Source organism: Oryctolagus cuniculus, chromosome 11 (genome assembly GCF_964237555.1).
Source record: "Oryctolagus cuniculus chromosome 11, mOryCun1.1, whole genome shotgun sequence".
In the NCBI taxonomy this organism is placed as follows: Eukaryota; Metazoa; Chordata; class Mammalia; order Lagomorpha; family Leporidae; genus Oryctolagus; species Oryctolagus cuniculus.
In genome coordinates, this window is record NC_091442.1 from 58,217,425 (window position 1) to 58,232,949 (window position 15,525).

At 39.6% G+C, this 15,525-nt stretch overlaps 1 protein-coding gene across 1 annotated transcript; it reads left to right on the forward strand.

Annotated features, from left to right (window-relative positions):
• Positions 1–14,559: 14,559 nt before the first annotated feature.
• LOC100337716 (olfactory receptor 6C6) lies at positions 14,560–15,513 on the forward strand. Its single transcript, XM_008256710.3, has one exon. It carries the CDS (start codon positions 14,569–14,571, stop codon positions 15,511–15,513), a length of 945 nt encoding a protein of 314 aa, XP_008254932.2. The 5' UTR covers positions 14,560–14,568.
• The last annotated feature ends 12 nt before the right edge of the window (positions 15,514–15,525 follow it).

Genomic DNA, 15,525 nt, shown 5'->3' on the forward strand with positions numbered 1-15,525 from the left:
GCTCCTGCCTTCGGATCAGCACAGTGCGCCGGCTGCGGCGGCCATTGGAGTACAAACCAACGGCAAAAGGAAGACTTTTCTCTCTCTCTCACTGTCCACTCTGCCTGTCAACAAAACAAAAACAAAAGCATATTATGCCTTCTCAAGTAAGCCTCCCACTAGAATAAAATAGGAAGCAATCATTCCTGGAAACCATTGTGGGAATTCTTCTGAGACACAATCTCTCAGGAGACAGTGCATTCTTGTTCAAATTAACATGCAAGTGCAGTAAAATTAAAATCCGGTGGAATTTCTGGCCAGCGTTTCTCCATAGCTTGCATTATACGTCCCCCTCCTAAATGCACAAATACACATTCACTCTTAGGACCTCTGTAATGAGATGAAGTCCATAGAAAATGCTGTGGTGCCCCATCCATGTCTTCTCGCCCTTCCTTCCATGATGCAGACCAGCCTGACCCTAACTTGCAACGTCCAGAGGCTGCACTGGGCAGAGAGTTCTATTTCTGGCCACAAGTGCCTACAATCAAACTCCCCACATGAAGCACTCATCTAATGAGTAAGAATTATTGTGGAAGTGTTCCAGTCCTTTGGGCCTCAGCTGGAAGCAATCTGGGGCTGTGTTCTATCCTGGTTCCCTGAAGTCTCCAGGTCTAAGTGGCTGTGCTTGAGATTCTTGAATCCTCAGATGCACAAGGGTTCTCAGCTTTGAAGAAATGGTCCACTCCCCACTGCTGGACACAGCAGCTTCCTCCAATCTGGAGACTATAGAAAGTCTTCATCTAGCCAAATGTGCTGGAAGATGATACCTTAAATCTTGGCTTCTAAAAAATTCCCAGGGTCAAGTCTAAGCAGAGCATTTCTAGGAACTACTTTTTCCTTACAGAAGGCAAATAAATTTTCACCAAAATAGGTAATATGCACTGCAGGAATCAAGAGAACACAACTAACAACAGATTGTGAAAATGCTAGACTTCTGTGCAGGATAAATAAATACCAAATAAGGGAGAGATTATTGGCAGAAGCCCACTATTAAGCAGCTCAAGATTTAACAACTTAGCAAGGACACCTGGAGCCAATACTAAAGTGCTACTATTGCTAGGACAAAAAGAAAGACAGACATGAGGCCCCATGTATGAGAAGTTCACATGGGAATCCAACTCTCTGCTATGGCCTGGGAAAGCAGTAGAACATGGCCCAAGTCCTTGGGCCCCTGCACCTGCATAGGAGACCTGGAAGCAGCACCAGGCTCCTGGCTTTGCATAGGCGCAGCTCTGGCCATTGTGGCCAGTTGCGGAGTGAACCAGCTGATGGAGGACCTCTCTCTCTCTCTCTCTCTCTCTCTCTCTCTGCCCCTCCTCTCTCTGTGTAACTTTGACTTCCAAATAAATAAATAAATCTTAAAAAAAAAAAAGAAAGTTCACATGGGAAAGGGCATGAATGTGTTGAAAGCAACCCAACATCTGCAAATCGAGATCCTGTCCAATATCCTTCTGGGGTTGGGGGTGGAGGTCTAACACCCCTGGAACCTTTCCACCCATTAATATTCTTTGGGTAAGGGGTGTCCCACACGCCCAGAACCATCTTCCTCAGGAACATTCCAGGGAAGATCTCATACCCCAGTCATCCTCTCACTCACTAACATTCCAGATGAAGAGGAGGAGGAAAGTTGGCAGGAAGAAATTTGCCCTATCCCCACACAAACCACAGTCTGTACACCAGTGGGGCACCTGGTCCTCTGCTGAGCTGCTCTTCTCCTCTGTCATTATATTTCACTAATTTGCATACCGCCATTTTCTATCTATCCTCTGAATGATTTCCTTTGGGAGACAAGGACCGACCACTGTTTAGGCCTTACTGGTAGCACCTTTTGGCAAGCCAGCCAAGAGGGATCAAGAGCAAGGTGGTCAGTCCAAGTCACGGCACCAGCAGGCTTGGGGAACACTCCACACCTAGCTTACTTTCTCTCCTTGCACCTTGCTTCCTCTGCATGCTGCCCCCTGAGTCTCTTCTCGGCACACCCCTGTGGGTGCAGATGAGCAACTGCAAGCCGTTAGGGCTCTCACTGCATGAAGACTCCCACGACAGGGAAAGTTGGTTGTGGTCGCAGGAAGACAGCTTTATCAATTCCGCTGGCCTCAACACAATGTCCACACTCCCTAGGTGCACTGTAAGACACCCATCTGTCTACTCCCCGCAGCCAGTCCACTAGGAATAGTCCTACTGAGAGCAGGGCCTGCTCGTTCTTTTAACCTCCTCCATCTCCCTTGTCCTTATGGCCTGCCCAGCGTCTGTTCACCACCATATCTTTCTGTCTCAAACACAGGGAAGGGGACAGGAGATGAAGCACCTGTTCAGTCACTAAAATCAGACACCAGCCGGAACCGTGTCTCACTAGGCTAATCCTCCGCCTTGCGGCGCCAGCACACCTGGTTCTAGTCCCAGTCGGGGCGCCAGATTCTGTCCCAGTTGCCCCTCATCCAGGCCAGCTCTCTGCTGTGGCCCGGGAGTGCAGTGGAGGATGGCCCAAGTGCTTGGGCCCTGCACCCCATGGGAGACCAGAAGAAGCACCTGGCTCCTGCCTTCGGATCAGCGTGATGCGCCGGCTGCAGCACCTATTGGAGGGTGAACCAACGGCAAAAAGGAAGACATTTCTCTCTCTCTCTCTCTCTCCCTCTCTCTCTCACTATACACTCTGCCTGTCAAAAATAAAATAAAATAAAGTCAGACGCCAGGTCTCAGTCAGCCCTGTTAAAGCAAAAAAGGTTTTCTGCTAGAAAAAGTTGCACAAGAACTTTTGATCATTTCATTTCCAAAATCTGTGTTTCTTTAATTTTACTAACCCATCTTCCAAAATTACCTTTTTTTACAGTTTTCATTTGACTGGTGTCTCTTTTCCTCAACATTTGTTTAACTTTTATTTAGTAAATATGAATTTCCAAAGTACAGTTTATGGATTACAATGACTTCCCCCCCACCATAAATTCATTCCCACTGCAACCCTCCCATCTCCCGCTCCCTCTCCCATTCCATTCACATCAAGATTCATTTTCAATTCGATTATATACAGAAGATCGATTTAGTATATATTAATTAAAGGTTTCAATGGTTTGCACCCACACAGAAACATAATGTGTAAAATACTGTTTCAGTACTAGTTATAGCATTAATTCACATTGAACAACACATTAAGGACGGAGATCCTACATAGGGAGTAAGTGCACAGTGACTCCTGTTGTTGACTTAACAAACTGACACTCTTGTTTATGGTGTCAGTAATCACCCTAGTCTCTAGTCATGAGTTGCCAAGGCTATGGAAGGCTTTTGAATTCGCTGACACCAATCTTATTTAGACAAGGTCATAGTCAAAGTGGAAGTTCTCTCCTCCCTTCAGAGAAAGGTACCTCCTTCTTTGATGGCCCATTCTTTCCACTGGGATCTCACTTGCTGAGATCTTTCATTTAGGTTTGTTTTTTTTTTTTTTTTTTTGCCAGAGTGTCTTGGCTTTCCATGCCTAAAATATTCTCATGAGCTCTTCAGCCAGATCCAAATGCCTTAAGGGCTGATTCTGAGGCCAGAGTGCTATTTAGGACATCTGCCATTCTGTGACTATGCTGTGTATCCCACTTCCCATGATGGATCATTTTCTCCCTTTTTGATTCTATCAGTTAGCATTAGCAGACACTAGTCTTGTTTGTGTGATCCCTTTGACTCTTAGACCTATCAATATGATCAGTTGTGAACTGAAATTGATCACTTGGACTAGTGAGATGGCATTGATACATGCCACCTTGATGGGATTGTATTGGAATCCCCTGGCATGTTTCTAACTCTACGACTTGGGGCAAGTCAGATTGAGCACGTCCGAAATTGTTTATCTCCTCCCTCTCTTATTCCCATCTTATATTTAACAGGGATCACTTTACAGTTAAATTTAAACACCAAAGAATAATAATGTGTGTTAATTACAGAGTTCAACCAGTAGTACTAAAAAAAAAATACTAAAGGGGATAAAGTATTAAATTGTACATCAACAGGACAAGGGCTGATCAAGTCACTGTTTCTCATAGTATCCATTTCACTTCACCAGGTTTCCTTTTAGGTGCTCTGATAAATATCACCGATCAGGGAGAACATATGATATTTGTCCCTTTGGGACTGGGTTAATTCACTCAGCATGATGTTTTCCAAATTCCTCTATCTTGTTGCAAATGACCAGATTTCATTGTTTTTTACTGCTGTATAGTATTCTATAGAGTACATGTCCCATAATTTCTTTATCCAGTCTACTGTTGATGGGCATTTGGTTTGATTCCAGGTCTTAGCTATTGTGAAATGAGCTGCAATAAATATTGAGGTGCAGACAGCTTTTTTGTTTGCCAATTTAATTTCCTTTGGGTAGATTCCAAGGAGTGGTATGGCTGGGTTGTATGGTAGGGTTCTATTCAGGTTTCTGAGGAATCTCCAGACTGACCTGCATAGTGGCTTAACCAGTTTGCATTCTCACCAACAGTGTGTTAGTGTCCCTTTTTCCCCACATCCTCTCGGGCATCTATTGTTGGTAGATTGCTGAATGTGAGCCATTCTCACCGGGGTGAGGTGAAACCTCATTGTGGTTTTGATTTGCATTTTTTCATGTGTCTGTTGGCCATTTGGATTTCCACTTTTGAAAAATGTCTGTTGAGGTCCTTGGCCCATATCTTAAGTGGGTTACTTGCTTGCATGTTGTAGAGTTTCTTGATCTCTTTGTAGATTCTGGTTATCAACCCTTTATCTGTTGCATAGTTTGCAAATATTTTGTCCCATTCTGTCGGTTGCCTCTTCACTCTCCTGACTGTTTCTTTTGCAGTGCAGAAACTTCTCAATTTGACGCAATCCCAAATGTTAATTTTGGCTTTGACTGCCTGTGCTTCCAGGGTCTTTTCCAAGTACAAGTCTTTGCCGGTACCTATATCTTGCAGGGTTTCTCCAATGCTCTCTAATAATTTGATGGTGTCAGGTCGTAGATTTAGGTCTTTAATACATGTTGAGTTGATTTTTGTGTAAGGTGTAAGGTAGGGGTCCTGCTTCATGCTTCTGCATGTGGAAATCCAGTTTTCCCAGCACCATTTATTGAATAGACTGTCCTTACTCCAGGGATTGGTTTTGGATCCTTGATCAAACATAAGTTGGCTGTAGATGTTTGGGTTGATTTCTGGTGTTTCTATTCTGTTCCATTGGTCTATCCATCTGTTTCTGTACCAGTACCATGCTGTTTTGATAACAACTGCCCTGTTGTATGTCCTGAAATCTGGTATTGTGATGCCTCTGGCTTTGTTTTTGTTGTACAAGATTGCTTTAGCTATTCGAGGTCTCCTGTGTCTCCACATGAATTTCAGCATCATTTTTTCCAGATCTGAGAAGAAGGTCTTCGGTATCTTGATTGGTATCGCATTGAGTCTGTAAATTGCTTTTGGGAGAATGGACATTTTGATGATATTGATTCTTCCATTCCATGAGCTGGAAGATTTTTCCATTTCTTGGTATCCTCTTCTATTTCTCTCTTTAAGATTTTGTAATTCTCATCATAGAGATATTTAATATCCTTGGTTAAGTTTATTCAAAGGTATTTGATTGTTTTTGTGGCTATTGTGAATGGGATTGATCTTAGAAGTTCTTTCTCAGCTGAGGCATTGCCTGTGTATACAAAGGCTTTTAATTTTTGTGCATTGATTTTATATCCTCCTACTTTGCCAAACTCTTCCATGAGTTCCAATAGTCTCTTAGTAGAGTTCTTTGGATCCCCTAAATTAAGAATCATATCATCTGCAAAGAGGGATAGTTTGACTTCTTCCTTCCCAATTTGTATCCCTTTAATTTCTCTTTCTTGCCTACTAGCTCTGGCTAAAACTTCCAGAACTATATTGAATAGCAGTGGTGAGAGTGGGCATCCCTGTGTGGTACCAGATCTCAGTGGAAATGCTTCCAACTTTTCCCCATTCAATAGGATGCTGGCCGTGGTTTTTTCATAAATTGCATTGATTGTTTTGAAGAATGTTCCTTCCATACCCAGTTTGCTTAGAGTTTTCATCATGAAAGGGTGTGTTGTGTTTTATCAAATGCTTTCTCTGTGTCTATTGAGATAATCATATGGTTTTTCTTCTGCAGTCTCTTAATGTGGTGTATCACATTGATTGATTTGAGAACATTGAACCATCCCTGAATACCAGGGAAAAATCCCACTTGGTCTGGGTGGATGATCTTTCTGATGTGTTCTTGCATTCTATTTGTATTGCTTTTTCATTGAATAGCTTAGTTCCCTAACAACCTAGGTTAGAGATAATATGAAATTTGGGCAATGACTTTCCAAGAGCACCAACCTTAAAAAGTACTCTGTTCAGTTGTCCTAAACAGCACTCTGGCCTCAGAATCAGCCCTTAAGGCATTCGGATCTGGCTGAAGAGCCCATAAGAGTATTTTAGGCATGGAAAGCCAAGACACTCTGGCAAAAAATAAAGACCTAAATGAAAGATCTCTGCAAGTGAGATCCCAGTGGAAAGAACGGGCCATCAAAGAAGTAGGTACCTTTCTCTGAAGGGAGGAGAGAACTTCCACTTTGACTATGACCTTGTCTAAATAAGATTGGTGTCAGCGAACTCAAAAGGCTTCCATAGCCTTGGCAACTCATGACAAGAGCCTAGGATAATTACTGACACCATAAACAAGAGTGTCAATTTGTTAAGTCAACAACAGGAGTCACTGTGCACTTACTCCCTATGTAGGTCTCCGTCCTTAATGTGTTGTTCAATGTGAATTAATGCTATAACTAGTACTGAAAAAGTATTTTACACTTTATGTTTCTGTGTGGGTGCAAACCATTGAAATCTTTACTTAATATATACTAAATTTATCTTCTCTATATAAAGAGAATTGAAAATGAATCTTGACGTGAATGGAATGGGAGAGGGAGCGGGAGATGGGAGGGTTGCGCATGGGAGGGAAGTTATGGGGGGGAAGCCATTGAAAACCATAAACTGTACTGTGGAAATTTATATTTAATAAATAAAAGTGAAAAAAAGTCCTCTGTTAATATTTCTAGTCCAGAGTTCTCTCTAGTTAGATCCATATAGAATTTTTAGTCTGGGGAGGGAACTGAATCTATTGAAATATAACCTTGATCAGAAGTACTCCTACTTCTCAGTTTTCAGATTAAAAAGTGTTATTTCTACCATGTACAAAAACTATATATTTTTATACACTCCATATAATTTCTATCAAATTGCCAATGATATTTTTGACAGGATCCTCAAAAACAGTCCTGAGATTTGTGTGGAATAACAAAAGATAGACTAGACAAAGCCATAGTGATTAAAACAAGGACTCCAAAGTAATTAAAGTAATTAAAAATAAGGACCCCAAAATAAATGCATGCAGCTATGGAGAACTGATCATTGACAAATATCCTAAGAACACACATTAGTGTGACAGTATTTTCAATAAATAATGCTGGGAAAATTAAATATACACAAGCACGAGAATGAAACTAGACCCCTACAAATGACTAAAAATCAGTTCAAAATATTGAAGACCTACATGTCTGACCTGAAACTTTGAAACTACTAGAAGAAAATATAGGATACATGCTTTAGGACATTAGAATGGGCTAGGATTTTTTTTTTTTTTGGATCAGACCAAAAAAGTATAACAATCTCCAGCAAAAGTAGACAAATGAAATTCCATCAGATTCAAAACCTTTGAGGGAGGGAAGCATTGTGACCTAGGAGGATAAGCCGCAGCCTGTGTTACTAACGTCCCCTATCAGAGTGTCGGTTTGAGTCCTAGGTGCTCTGCTTTTGATCCAGCTTCCTACTAATGCTCATGGGAAAGCAGTGGACTGGCACCCCAGTGTTTGGGCCCCTGCTACCTACATGGGAGACCCTGAAAGTGTTTCTGGCTTCTGGCCTTGGCCTGACCCAGTCTTGGACATTGTAGCCATTTGGATAGTGAACCAGCAGACAGAAGATTTCTTTCTCTCAGTCTCTCCCTCTCTCTTTGTTACTCTGTCTTGAAATAAATAAAATAAAAAAAAAAGCTTTGGCACAGAAAAAGAAAAAAAATGAAAGTGAAGAGACAACCTAAACAATGGGAAAAGATAGTTACACATGTAACAAGGGGTTGATAACTAGTTTACACAAGGAACCCCAACAACACAAATAATCCAGTTAAAAATGAGTGAAAGATCTGAACAGATATTTCTCAATAAAGACAAATAAAGGACCAAGGGGTTCATGAAAAACTGCTCAACATTTCTAATCATTAAGGAAATGCAAATGATAACTACAATAAGACACCACTTCACCTCAGCTCGATTGGCTATTATCAACAGCACAAATGAAAACAAAGGCCAGGAAGGCTGTGGACAAAAGTGAACCCTGGTACCCTGTCGATGGGAATGTAATTTGATACACCCATTGTGGAAAATAGTATAGAGATTCTTCAAAAAACTAAAAATAGAACTAACATATGACCCAGCAATCTCATTTCTTGGTATATATCCAAGGGCAATGAAGAGTCTATTGAAGAGAAATCTGCATTCCTATGTTTATTGCAGCAATATTCACAATAGCCCAGAAATGAGAAAAAAAATTTAGTGTCCATCAGTTGATGTGTGAATAAAGAAAATGCGGTAACTAAGCACAATGGAATACTACTCAGTTCTTGTCCTTTGCTGCCACATCAACAACACCAGAGATCATTGGGTTAAGCCAAATAAACCAAACACAGAAGGACAAACACCATGTGATACTTGTGATATTTTTCACTCATATTTGGAGAATAGAAACAATAGATGATCTCATAGAAATTAAAAATATAATGGTGGATACCGGAGGCTGGGCAGGCAAGCAGTGACTTAACCCTGTCTCCCCAAAACACAGGCTCCAATTTTCAATATTTGATATCCCATTTTATCTCTTCCCATAAAATGTGCCTATATGTTGGCATACTAATCTAGTCAATATTTTCTGAATTCCTTTGATTTTTAGTCTCCATACTAAAATATGAGAGATCTACGCATCATGTCTACAGTATCAGAGCATTCCAGCCTTGCTAGTTCAGTTACTCTTGCCAGTGAGGTTGCTACCTTCTGATGTACTCTTTTTCCTCATTATCATCTCTTTCCTTTCGTTTGAAGAATGCCCTTTAGCATTTCTTGTAAGACAATTCCGGTGATGATAAATCATCTCAGCTTTTGATAGTATGGGAATGCCTGTATGCCTCTACATATATTAAGCAATTTTGCTGAATACAGTTTTCTAGGCTAGTCTTCAGTCCAGTGAGAGTTTCACCCTTCTCTCCCCTGGCCTGTAATGTTGCTAGAGTCTTCCACAAGGAGAATTGGGACATCTTTTCTTTGCATGTTTGAGAACTCTGTCTTTATTTTTACGGTTGGAGAGTTTAATCATACTTTGTCTTGGGACAGGTTTAGTAGGGTTGAATCTCACTGTTGGCTTCTGACATCACTGTTCATGAATACTTTTACATTAGACTTGGAAATTTTTCTGTTATTATCACACTGAATATAGTTTTAATCGCTTTGGCATTCTCAAGCCCTTCGTTAACTCCAGTAACCTGGACATTTGTTCTTTTTTGCCCAGAGTTCCCTTAAGCTTTCGACATTCCTCCTGATTCCTTTCTTCCCTTCTCTCTCCTCCATCATGTATTTTCAAATAGTCAGAGAAAACTGATTATTTCTTCTGCTTAGTCTTTTAAAAGATTTATGACTTCTATCATGTTCTAAGTTTCACTTAGTGTACTTTTCCATCCAAGGATTTCAATTTAACTTTTTAAGAGTTATTTCCATCTCTCTATCAAGATTTTCTGTTGGAGTATTAAATAATTTTCTGCGTTCTCTTGAAGCTTATTGAGTGCCCTTAAAATTGCTGTTTTGTATTCTGCATCTGAGCATTTGAAAGCCTCAGGTCCTAGGTGGTTGTTTTCTGGTACTTTATTTTGTTCATTAGGGATGTCACGATTCCCTGAGTATTCTTGATGCTTGTTGATGTACGGCATTGTCTTCATATTGAAGGATTATTTACAATATCTCTGGCTTCATTTGTGACTGTCCTTTCTGAAATTCTAAGCAGTCTGCTAATTTTCTTTGAGCCTTTAAGACTTGTGTTTTAGCTCTAAATGTTCCTTAATTTTGAGGTTTTCCACAGATCTGCTGTCGGGGTGTTGTCATTATTTCATGACAGAACATGCTCCAGGCTCAGATATGTTCAAATATTCAGTTAGTTCTGTTTCAGGATGAACTAGGGAGTATCTACAAATGGACCGTCCATTCCTACAACCTTATTACTGTGGCTGGGGTAGGCCCTAGTACCTAGTCTTGTGATCACCAATACAGAATTCTAGACCATGTCCAGAGCTCACAGCCTACTGAGAAGGGTACAGCATGGGAGTAGAACCAAAGCCCTCACTGCTATGGTGTTTCTGGTGCCACGGTGGACTCACAGCCCAAGGCAGCTGTTACCAACTGGATGTGTGGCTGGTTGGAGGATAAAAAGGATCAGCTGACCCCACAGGATTCCATATATATTACTGTATTATTCCATTTATGAGGGATCCAAAATAATGCAACTTCTAGAAGCAGAGAGTAGGAAGATGTTGGGAAATGGCATTTGTATTTCATAAGGTATAACTTTACAGTTATGCAAGGTGGATCCTAAAGATCTGCTGTGTATCCTAGTGCATACATTTAATGCTGCTGTTTGTGCACAAAATATTTACTAATAGAGTAGATATGTTAAGTGTTCTTATCATAATGAAAATTATTAAGGCCATTTTGTGTAATAGTGGTAAACATTTGATACTGTAGCTATTTAACACTTGCAGTGTGGCTAGTGGAATGTTTAATTTTATTCAATTTTAATTACTTGAAATATATATTATACATATTAAATAGTATATATAAAATTAAAATTTAATATTAAATATATTAAAAATATTTATATTTATGAGTGTACTTATGTGCTCCTAAGTAGATTGTGTGTATATATATATATATATATATATCCACATTTAACTAAAAGCTGTCTTATTAGGCAGCGAAATCTTCAAAGCTTAAATCATCTTCTAAATAGCCTGTCAAAAACAAGGCAAATGATATTCAAATATTCTTGGTACAAGATGACTGCAGTTGAATTTAACAGCGAAGTTCACTTCTGTGACTACATGGTTTTATGAACTTTTGAAAACAGGTATAGTCAAGCACTACCAGAATAATAAAGTATAAACATGTTCATCACTGAATAATTCCTGTATAGCGTCTCTGTATCTCTTTTCTTCCCTCACTCTCAGCCTGGAGAACCACTGATCAGATTTTTGTCCCTACAGTTTACTGTACAATATTGTTGCATGATTATGAAGCAGTTTTATACACGTTTCCTTTATTTAGTACTCTGCTTTTAAGAATCACTCATGTGTTTGTGTATCAGTAGTTCATTACACAGTTTATAGAAATCATCTTGGGGTTTTTCATTTTTTCCAGGGAGATTCAACTGTTGATATTACTGCTAAGTGTTTCTTGATTTATCTAAACCACTTGTGATACACCTCTGGGACACATTCTCTTCAGCTCTTACTTAAAGTAGACTACAGCGTTTTGCTTTTTTGTCACCAAAATAATTAGTACTTTTATAACATTGATCCCCACAGAAGAGTTTGGTTTTGTTTTATTTCAATAGATTCCCTTGAGTTTATACTAAGTACAAAGGGATAAGGCTGCAGCATTTCATAAGTGTGTAGTTGGCTACGTGGGATCTCTTTCTTGGAAAGTGTTTATTTTTCAGCAGATGATTTCTTGATTTTATTTTTTTACAGTTATTTTACTTGAGAGAGAACATTTAGCAGAAGGCTTTTGAATGATCATTATTTCAACCATAAGCACAAATTTGAAGAAGTTCAACTTACCTAGAATGAAAGGGAGATCATCATTAAAATGATTGATACCTGAGTTCCAAGTTACACAGTGAGCATGAATTTAAGAGAACATGGAAATTCTTACAGAAGCACAGTGTACGTGTTGCCTCTCCAAAGAAAACTCACTGGGAGTAGATCTCCCGACTGGATAGCAAAATAGGGGCATGAAAGAACATAAAATTGTCATCAGTTTTGTTAGTATACATCTCATTCACAAAGAGAAATAAACGGTAAGCCAAAAGATAGGTTAATTATATTTTAACTTAATTTCAAATCCAGAAACTAAGGTGTATGAACTGTAAATTCAATTCAGAGTGTTGCATTTGAGGATAGAATTTTTAATTTTTAATTCTTTTAAAATTATAAGTTAGTTTCATTGGTATGTATCAATAGGTGTGAAAATGTATTCACAAACTATGGCACCTATGTTTCATTTTCTCTGATTCTATTCATGAAGTAGGTAGATTCTGTTCACGTGAGTGATGTGATACAGAAAAACACTGAGGAACTCTTGCTTATAACCTAAGATAAGATAATTGTTCTAGATCAGAGTACTAAACTCTCCTGGTATAGAAATTGTTTGACTAACTCCAAGAAACTGCTTCAAATAACAAGTAGAGTAAGAGTGGAAGTTTTAGATATAAAACGTGTGTGTGTGTAGATATGTATCAGAAATATATGTGTGCTATCATTTTAAAACACTCAGTAATATCTGTTTAGAAGATAATATTGTACATAAAAATATAAATGTTATCTTCTTCCAAATCAAAAATTCTAAAAGCAGTATATGGAAAAGATAGCAAGATAAATGAGAGAAATGGAAAAGACTAAAGATAAGGAAGAGAGAATAGTGAACATCTCTTTTAAAAGTCCACAAACAAGGCACATGATGAAGTAGTTGACATAGTTAAAGTAATGAGAAGAGCTCGACATAGGACTAAATTGAATTGCTATCTGCAGAAAACAATATAGAAGTTAAAATTTTTACCAGGATATTGAATAGCTTAAAAATATGGAAGAAGTAGGCCGGCGCCGCGGCTCACTAGGCTAATCCTCCGCCTAGCGGCGCCGGCACCCCGGGTTCTAGTCCCGGTCGGGGCGCCGGATTCTGTCCCGGTTGCCCCTCTTCCAGGCCAGCCCTCTGCTGTGGCCAGGGAGTGCAGTGGAGGATGGCCCAGGTGCTTGGGCCCTGCACCCCATGGGAGACCAGGAAAAGCACCTGGCTCCTGGCTCCTGCCATCGGATCAGCGCGGTGCGCCGGCCGCAGCGCGCCGGCCGCGGCGGCCATTGGAGGGTGAACCAACGGCAAAAGGAAGACCTTTCTCTCTGTCTCTCTCTCTCACTGTCCACTCTGCCTGTCAAAAAAAAAAAAAATATGTGGAAGAAGTAAAAAAAATCAAAATTACACAGACACATAAAAATAAATTTCAAAAGGGTGAATGAGAAGAGCACATAGTAATTTTATTGAAATTACAACTTATTGGGGCTGGCACAGTGGCTCACTTGGCTAATCCTCTGCCTGCAGCGCCAGCATCCCACATGGGCGCCAGTTCTATTTCCGGTTGCTCCTCTTCCAGTCCAGCTCTCTGCTGTGGCCCGGGAGGGCAGTGGAGGATGGCCCAAGTGCTTGGGCCCCTGCACCCACATGGGAGACCATGCTTCAGATCGGTGCAGCGCCGGCCATAGCGACCATTTGGGGGGTGAACCAATGGAAGGAAGACCTTTCTCTCTGTCTCTCTTTCTCTCTCTCACTGTCTAACTCATCTGTCAAAAAAAAAAGAAGTTACAACTTATTGATATTTTAGCCTTTATTATGCTTTGTTTGCCTTATTTGGTGGTAATCACTGTCATTTTAATACAAAAAAGCACATCAAGAACTTTTATAATAATGGTGTACTCTCACTGTAGAGAAAATTTCAAAACTCTTGAAACTAACATCTTTACCTGTTAGACACTGATATATCTTCAGTCACTGAAAAGCACAAGACTTGTAATACGGTCATAAATCTTCATTTTCAAACATCATCCTGATGCTTATCCTGGAAAAACAAATCAATTTACTGCAATTTTCCTAGCTATGATCAAAAAAATAGAAAAATGAATTTTAAATAATCACTGTGGTTTGATTTAAAGTATACATGGAAAGCAGCATCCATTTAGGATTGATAGCAAAAATCAATATATACTGATAATATCTATAATTCAGGTTCTGGAGTCAAATTCTTAGGAATTTCACAAAAAGAAGTCATAGATGAGAGGGGATTTTGCATTAATCTATAGTGTGTAAATATGTGTCATATTTAGTTTTAGGCTATAGAAAATATTTCTAAATGGATATATTTGAGAAGATGTATTTTTCTGTGTTAAGTAAGTACTAATACCTATGAGGATACTTTAGAATTTTTGTAGGAAAATGGAATTAAAATATTACATTTGTACAAAACATTTTGAACCCTGTGGCTATATTTCTCATAGCATTCATTTTCCATGAACTTCTTGAAGTCTCCTTCAATGCATAAATATATATGAGTGTCTGTGTCTGTATATGAATATATTCTAATTTTTCTCCTTTTTCCCAAAGCAAATTTGACAAGGCTCACAGAAGAAAAAATGAAGAACCGGTCAATGGAAATCCAGTTCATTCTTTTAGGATTGACAGATAACCCACAGCTGCAAGTTGTGCTTTTTCTGTTTCTATTTCTCAACTACACCTTGAGCCTGATGGGAAATGTGGTCATCATCCTCCTCACTCTTCTGGATCTTCGCCTCAAGACTCCAATGTATTTCTTTCTCCGAAATTTCTCCTTTCTGGAGATCATATTTACAACTGTGTGCATCCCAAGATTCTTGCTAACCATTGTGACTAAAGACAAAACCATCTCCTATAATAATTGCATAGCTCAATTATTTTTTATTCTTCTACTGGGAGTTACAGAGTTTTACCTCCTGGCTGCCATGTCCTATGACCGCTATGTCGCCATCTGCAAACCTCTGCATTACCTGATCATTATGAATGGCAAAGTGTGCTACCAGCTAGTACTCAGCTCCTGGGTAACTGGATTCCTGATCATCTTTCCTCCGTTAGTCTTGGGGCTCAAGCTAGATTTCTGTGCTTCCAAAATAATTGACCACTTTATGTGTGAAACTTCTCCTATCCTGCAAATATCTTGCTCGGATACCCATGTACTAGAGTTGATGTCTTTGGTCTTAGCTCTGGTGACACTTGGGGTCACATTGGTGTTGGTGATTATCTCTTATGCTTGCATCATTAAGACCATTCTGAAATTTCCTTCTGCCCAGCAAAGGAAAAAAGCTTTTTCCACCTGTACTTCCCACATGATTGTGGTCTCCATGACATATGGCAGCTGCATCTTTATGTATATTAAACCATCAGCAAAAGAAAGGGTGACTGTATCCAAAGGTGTTGCTTTGCTGTATACTTCAATTGCCCCTCTTCTGAATCCCTTCATTTATACCCTGAGGAACCAGCAGGTGAAAGATGTCTTCTGGGATGTAAAACAAAAAATCTTGAGCTTTTCAAGAAAAACATTTTAGGGATATCACCCC